The sequence below is a fragment of the Polistes fuscatus genome, unplaced genomic scaffold (assembly GCF_010416935.1).
Source record: "Polistes fuscatus isolate 324 unplaced genomic scaffold, CU_Pfus_HIC Scaffold4, whole genome shotgun sequence".
Taxonomy (NCBI): Eukaryota; Metazoa; Arthropoda; class Insecta; order Hymenoptera; family Vespidae; genus Polistes; species Polistes fuscatus.
In genome coordinates this window covers 3,087,135-3,095,558 of record NW_025113118.1, presented here as the reverse complement: position 1 = coordinate 3,095,558, position 8,424 = coordinate 3,087,135, and the positions used below count along the sequence as shown (strand labels likewise).

Sequence of the window (8,424 nt, the reverse complement as noted above, 5' to 3'; positions counted from 1 at the left end):
CATAGTATAACAGTGCTACCAACGTGTTGCTCAAAATTTTACGGGTTGGGAGATTGCGCACTTTTATATTGCTTTGAAACGAGAAAAATTCTTTTTTTTGAACGAAGGTAAATATCCCGTTTGATTATGTGTACGGCATATTTATGAAAATAATAATAATTAATTGAGTTTATTTTTCTTATTCGTTATTATCCGTTGGGCAGATTTACACGATCGCGAGTTACTTTATCAACCGAGTCGAGTTAAACGCGAAGTTATCAACGAACAGCATATTTGTTCGATGGTATTCGAAGGAAACAAACGGTTTCTTTTAAAAAAATAACCACCATACCGGTAAATATGATACGTAAGAGAGAATAACTTTTTGCTATAGAGGGGTTAATTTTGTTAGTGGTAATTAATTATATTAATTATTATGGATTATACGTAAAATAAGCTTAAAAATGATTATACATTGAATTTATTATTGGATAGAGATTCGAAACTTTTGATAATTTTTTTATCTTTACAATTTATTCTCAAGATTTATATATATAGGAAGAAATAATCACTTATTCGACAAGTAATCTACGTTTAAACATATTCATCTCATAAATTCACTCTCGATCGTTATTAACAAATTCTCTATGCTATATAATTGATTACGTATATTCGTTTAATTAATAAAGTAATTTATAATGTGTTTTAAGTATAAATATGCACATTGGCATCGTACAAGTCACAGAAACATTTATGGCATTGTGGAATTCGTATCTCATTCATTCTTCGATCGTAACTCATGCTAAAATATATATATATATATATATATTATTATATATATTATTATTATATATATATATATATTATATTATATTATTATATATATATATATATATATATATATATATATATATATATATATTATATTATATTATTATATTATATATATATATATATATACATTTATATATAATTATATTTTATCTATGTATTTATTATAATTATATATATATATATATTTACAAAAAAAAAACAAAATAAAAATTAAGAAAAAAAATGCATAAAATAATATTTATGCATCATCGAACATGCGTACGCAATATTCATATCTCGTGATGACTATAATATTTAATTGGTAAACTTAATCTAATACGTATATATTATTCAAGCTTGATCTGATACAATATACTAATTTTTTCTTTCATTTAGAAAACAAAAAAGAAAAGAAAAAATATAGAAACACATCAAACGCGTGATCAAGTATGAATGATAGGAAAATAAAAAGAAGATAAAAAAAAAATAAAAAGAAAAAATATCATCTTAAATCCATTCCGAACGTTTTCTTTTTGGAGGGGAATTCGCGTATTTATTCGTGATAAGAAGGAAAAAAAACAAAGAGCAAGAGTAAAAGATAAGAAGAAGAAAAAAAGTCAATGAAAATAATAAAAATGTGTGAATATCACCGGTCATATTAGCCGGATCGTCAGTCTGATACCGAAGCTAGAACGCTTCTGATGCATTAATATTATTATTATTATTAGATCGAGACTCGGAATTCGTTCGGCATCGGTGTTTAAGAATAAGCGATGACATTTTTTTCATGAAAAATTCAACGTCCATTAAATAGTGCGAACAATTTAATGGCAGAACAAAAAAATACGTTCCTAAAATGGATCGATATTGTGGAACTTTTTTTTTGAACGGCCTTGTTCTAATGTAATTTTAAAACTATTATTTTATGGCACGTATGTATATATATATATTTATATGTATATCGGATCTGTATTAACAAATAGTCATTTCACCTCGAGTTGGAATAATTCGATCGAAGTATTCTTTTTTGTTTTTTTTTTTTTGTATCGTTCAAATACTCAACTTGATTACATCACAGCCTGGCAGTATCCTCGTACGAAGCACAATAATATCATGACACTTTTTTGTTTTATAATCGTTAATATAATATTTTAATAGACTAGTCGTTTTTCAAATGAACATTTTTCATAATCTCGTACCTTTGGAGATTTCATTGGTAACTTCCAACGTGACACCCTTCAAAGCATTTAATTTTTGAACGTAACCATTATCGAAGTGATTTTTACCGTTATTGCGTAGGGTACCTTGATTCGTATTGGTCTTCTCGTTTCCAGTAGAAATCGAGGTTACGGAGGAGGATGAAGTTGCGTTCATTGGATTGTTACCATTGTCGAGACGCGTGCTACTTGCGTAAAGTCTTTTTTTGCCCGGGAATAGTGTGGACAATTTGTAAGCTAACGGATGTAACAAGTGTAACTCGTAAGCATCCTCCTTGGTATTAGCCGTTAGTAAACTGACTATTATTCCAACTAGAACCGTCGATAAACTGCCGATCAAGGCGTAATACATGTAAGTAATAGCGTAGATATATGTTAGTGCACTCTCGCGGGGGTCTGGGTTTAGCAGAGTCGATGTTTCGTCATCCCAATTGTTGACAATGGTCGAGACGTTCGATACGGAATTTAACATGTGGCTCGGTTTCGTGATCCAAGATGAAAAAGTGTCGTTATGGCAGCCATCAGTTGACAACGGTAACACATCGTCTTTCGTTTCAATAGCCAAATGTCCGAAGGTCAACCACAGTGTCATGAAATGACTGAAAATCATTCCCGCGGATGCACCCTTCCAATTGGCACATGGCACGAGCATTGCCAATATGAAAACTCCTAAAAGTGGTCCGGAAGTTGCTGACGTCATTAACATTGACGATTCTATCACACCGGATAACGTTGCCACGACGAAACTTAAACCGATTATTATCAAACCGTAGAACACGGATAATATCTTGATCGTTCGTAATTGCAAGGTATCTTTGAGATTACTCAATGCTGGAATTTGACTTAGAAAGTCCTCGAACGTCACCGTTGCCAGAGAATTTAGGTTGGATACGGCTAATGTTAGCGCACTGTTGAACAAAGTCGCCATTACAAGACCCAATAGACCTGGCATGTTGAGGAATTTGTCTTGAACGAAGAACGGTACTATCTCGTCGAATTTCGAGATGTAACCCATGCTGAGTGGATCGCAATCGGCGTAGTTGGCGAAGATAACCATTCCCACTACCCAGGATAAGGAGAATAGTATAGCAATGGTTGGTACGTTTGCCATCATAGTTCTGAAATGAGAAATAAAACAACGGGTTAGTTTCGGTATTGGAATATACAAAAATTCGGGTCAACTTTTAGGACGATAAGAATTACACGAGAGAGTCGAGATAAAAGAAGAAGAAGAAGAAGAAGTAAAAGTAGAAGTAGAAGATAAAAGCAGTGAACTAAACTCGAGTCAGTAAAGAGAATTAGGTTCGGGATTATGTTCGACTTTACTTCCTTCGGATTATCTTACTTCTCGGCCGGGTTTGATTGGGGAGCCAAGTTTCGCGTATTTATTCTTTCCAAACAAATAATTCCCAGTCGAAGATTTATACCGCAGTGTTAGTTCGGTTTTTCATGGGTAAGAAACGTATGTCGGCCGGATGTTGAATTGATATTATTGACCTTATTGGACGTCGAGTATCTCTCATACTAAAAGTTTTGGCTTCATGCCATTTACCTCGACGAAAGGCTTCATTGATTATGTCGTAAGGGAAAACGATTTTCCTCGAATCGAAAAATACGATCTAACTGTTACAAACGATAAACTTTACCGAATTCCTTCTTCTTCTTTTTCTTTTTATTTTAATGATAAATCTGGTTGTTTGATTACACATCTATTTTCTCTCTTCCTCCCTCCCTCACCCCTCTTTCCAAGTGTATTATAATTATTATTAACATTTAAAATCAGACACGATTATAAACATTGTATTGCACGCCGAGTGAATTATTTAACAACTTACTTTACTTTAAGTAGATTATATTTATAATTATCTTTTGTTATCTAATGTATCGTCGTAGTAGACAAGGAATTTGAAAAATTACCTTTTATTAACTTTCTCGAATTGATAAGGATTTATGGATCATTAATCGTGTTTCGAATGAAAATCATTTCTTTTTCAAACTACAAATGTAATAATTTGTATTTTTTTTTTTTTTATAATAAAATCACGCGGTCGAAAACAGATCGGTGCGTTGGCAAAAAAAAAGAATTATTTTTTGTTTTTTTTTTTCATTTTAAACCAATACCAACGCACGACGCATCGTTACGATTCTGGTCTAGATTTCGAAAATAATTTGACGTTATTTTGAAAACTCTCACGTTACGGCGTAATTACATTCGTTAGCGGGTTCTTTTTTTTATTTTCCCGCAAAAATTGTTACATTTTCCAGTCATATAAATATTGAATAGGGACAAACAGTGTGCTAGACTGTCGGTGGTTAAACATTTATTATTCAAAAATTGAATCTCAAGGTACTGTTACTTTTCTTTGAAACTATCACGTGGACGTACACACACACACACGCACACACACTTTCTCTTTCATTTGACTTTTCCGTCGTTTATATTATTTTTACTAGGGTTATCATAGTCGTAGTAGTAGTTGTCGTTGTTATCTTTTGGTGTTGCCGCGTTGTACACGACGAAGTAGAATCGAGGACGCGTTAGGAAACTTTTGCCGTCCGCCGGGAATGAAATTATTTCCATTCTCAAGGGACGAGAAGCAACGAGAGAAGAAGAAGAAGCCACGGTTGTGTTTCGAAATAACGAAAAGATAACTTGCGAATTATTTCAACGCCGGCCCCGTGAACGAGAACAACGTGTATCTCGTTTAAATTACTTATTCCCTTTTTATTTTGTCGAATCGTCATTACTCAAAGTAATCGCGTGTAATCAAAATAATATATTTATTTATTGTCCTTTTTTTTTCTCTTTTTTTTTTCTTTTTTCCATTGCACTTCCAAACGCTTTTATTGTTTTTTTTTAACGGATACGAAGTATATTACGCGGGATAAGAGTCTCGTAAAAAAAATAGAAAAGCGTGTAATAAAAAATATTTTCGTCACGAAATTTTCCGCGAACGATAGCACGATAGTAAACCAATAATATTGAAAATAATTTATTATTTTCTTCTTCGACATTTTGTTCTTTTTATACGATTATCAATGTGTTTTTATTGAAAAACGGCCTTTGTTCTGATATTATTTCAGATCGCATAAGAGGCTAGCATAAATTTTAGAGAAGAAATTTTGTAAATAGGATTAAACGTTTCGTTAAAAACTATAGGATAGATTGTTGAAAATAAAATAAAAAAAAAAAAAATAAAGAAAAAAAATAATTATGAAGTAGGTAGATAGGTAGGTAGAACGGTACAAGGGGATTTTGTTTTAACGAAACTCTTCCTCGTTGTCACGTGATTCGAATGTTCGCGAGCGTAATTAACGAGCATGTGAACACGTCCACATCGGATCTAATTACTTCCCTTCCAGATGTTCTTGTCGAGCAAACAGTAGGAAGTCTTCGTAAGCATTCATTTGTGTCGACTGAGAGATTTCAAAACGAATATTTGAGAACACTGTTAAAAAGTTTTTATCTTTCAAGTGCGTACCACTTATACACAAATATCCAATATAATAACAATAATTAGAATCGTGTTACCGCAAATATTTGAAACGGTATACATTAAAAAATACAACATTGTTTAAAAAAAAAGTCACTTTTTTTAACAATGATCAACGATAAACAAGGCCACGGTGGAATGATTATTTGTCTGCCGTTTATTGTTATCATCGTCGTAATTTTCTATATGGAATAACACGATAATAACATATATCGAGAATGTATACACTCGCATAAACGAAATTATTATTAAATTATCGGTTACTTTTTTTTTCTTTTTTTGTTTTTATTTTGTCAATCGTAAATTCCCCGTTTAACTCGTGATTTACCTTACCGGATATTACTTATACAGAAGCGTAAGATTGTCATAAACAATCATTAATCATAACGCTTATTATTATAATAGTTAATACTTTACACATTTTGCTAGGATCATTTCTAATTGCAATTTTATACAAGTTAATATTGATTTGAAATTTATCGATACGTATCCGTGTATTAATTACGATCATTATTGTGGCATGATGTAACATAATTATATTTACGATTTGTCGAGTACTTTGTTCTTTTTTTTTTCTATCATTGGATTCATCTTCCAAAAAATTTTACGTACGAGAATACGAACGACAAAATTGTAATATTTTTTACAATAGTAGGAATAAAAAAAATTCTTACTTTACAACTTCTTTCTTGCTTTTCATGCTGCAGTATCTCTGAACAAAATTCTGCTGACATCCGAGAATTGATAGACTCATGAACAGCTGACCAAGCACTGCTGATACAGTTGTCACGCGTATAGTTGGATCCATGTCGAAACTAATAAAAACAATAATAATAAGAAGAAGAAGAAGAAAAAACAAATATAGTATAAGGTAAACAAGATTATGAAAAAAATAATTGATAAGCAAATGTATGTTAGGATACACTTACTTGTAAAATTCCCAACGACCACGTTCTACGGTAACGTTGACCACTTGTTTAACACCGCCAACATCAATGGTACCTTGAACGATTAAAACGATCGATATACCGATCATCATTAATCCTTGAATAACGTCCGACAAAATGGCAGCCTTTAAACCTCCCTACAAAAAAAAAGAAAAGAAAAACAAATCGTTAACAATAAGTTTAAAAAAAATAAGAAGATTAGAAGAATTATGAAGATTATTAAAAAGAACGTACCATCAATGTGAAAATAACCGATATCGTGACGATACCGATTATGCTTGCCCAATATGGTAAACCAATGACCGCTTTTAATGCGACACAGGGAGTAAAAACTGTCACAGATAAATTTAACAAGCTTCTTATAACGTAAGAAAAACTTGCAATGTATCTGACCAGTTTAGATTTGAACCTAAATCATTTCAAATAACGTAGGTTAATAATAATGAATCTTGTTTTACAATTAATAATTGTTCAAATAATGATAGATTACCTCATGTCCAAGTATTGATAAACCGACGTGATACCAAGATCATAGTAAACCGGTACGAAAATATAGCAAACGATTGGATATGCTAAAAGCATACCATACAAAGTTTCCCACATAGCATTGCCTTTGTAATATAATTCAGAAGGATAACCTAAGAAACTTCTGACACCTAAAGTTCCTCTAGCAATGGATAACATCATAGCCCCCATGGACACGTGTCCGGTTGCGAAGACATAATCAGCCTTGGTCTCTTTGGTTTTTCGTCGGAATTTTCCCCACAATGGTAGGACAAAGGATACCACGATGAATGCAATAAAGACCAGATAGTCTACTATCATCGAGGAAGCTTCTATAGTCATCTTGAAATGTCGTTATAAGCGGCGTTGATCCTTTTGATTCAGTAATACCAGCACCCAGTAGGTAGCAGGCCAGATAGATTTGAACTATCCGTATTGAGAATGGTACTTGAAGTTTTCAAGATCGAGTCTCGAGTGCGAAAGTAATAGTAGTAGTAGTAGTAGTAGTAGTAATAGTAGTTCAGAAGAGCCGCTTAGTAAGTCTGTGTCTCTCTGAAGACCACTCGTCAGATTGCCCGTAGACGAAAGAAGTCACGTTACTTTGTCTCTTTTTTTCTTTACCTATTCTCTTCTTCCCTTTGACTTCTCCTTCTCCTTCTCCTTCTCCTTCTTCTTCTTCTTCTTCTTCTTCTTCTTTCTCTTTAACTTCTTGTTTCTACAAAAGAAACCGTACACCAAATTCCTGTCAACTTTCTACTTGATATCACTTATCTTTATCAAAAATGTGCTAATGTGATGTAATGAATATCTATAGGTATATCTACTAGACGTGTATGTTAATGTACACACACACACATATATATATATGTGTGTCGCATATAGAAGTGTATCGAGTATTGTGGTTTATGCAATTTGCCGAAATGACGAACGTGACTGATCGATGCGATACGATCAGAACTACGATACGTACTGACTACTACCTACCTACTATTCTACTGAGGTAAAGCACTTGACGTTATTATGCTAACAACCTAGACGAAGCGCGAAGCGATAGAGGATGATTAACGCGGTGCAAAGGGGAGGGGAGACAAGAAAATAATGAAACAAAAAAAGAAAAAAGAAAGAAGACAAAAAGAAATGAGAAATAGGAGAGGGAAGAGAAGCGTGCGTGGTGTGCCAAAGAAGGAGGAATGAGGATAATGCCGATTGGTTGTAAAAAGGGGGTGGGAGCGTGCGGTTAGCATCTGGAAAAAAATTCTATCCACCCAATGCTCTCTACCCCCCCACCTCCTCCACCACTTCTTCTTCCTCCTTCACCTCCTCTCTTCCTAGTTCTTTCTCTCTCTCTATCTCTCTTTCTCTTTCTATCAGTTTCTTATCTGCTTCTGCATCGTTTATCAGACCTAATGTCAATATATATGTATGTATATATTAATCGCAGAAGCTTGTTCATACTCATGTGAGAGAAAG

At 33.2% G+C, this 8,424-nt stretch overlaps 1 protein-coding gene across 1 annotated transcript; it reads right to left on the bottom strand.

The window, feature by feature from the left end:
• Nucleotides 1-1,713: 1,713 nt before the first annotated feature.
• Nucleotides 1,714-8,129, bottom strand: LOC122520927 (sodium-coupled monocarboxylate transporter 2). The gene is made up of 5 exons (XM_043641249.1): nucleotides 6,941-8,129; nucleotides 6,685-6,859; nucleotides 6,433-6,587; nucleotides 6,178-6,318; nucleotides 1,714-3,127 (listed from the first exon to the last, which is right to left on the bottom strand). The coding sequence occupies exons 1-5, from the start codon at nucleotides 7,294-7,296 to the stop codon at nucleotides 1,978-1,980; spliced, it is 1,977 nt and encodes a 658-aa protein (XP_043497184.1). The 5' UTR covers nucleotides 7,297-8,129; the 3' UTR covers nucleotides 1,714-1,977.
• Nucleotides 8,130-8,424: the final 295 nt, after the last annotated feature.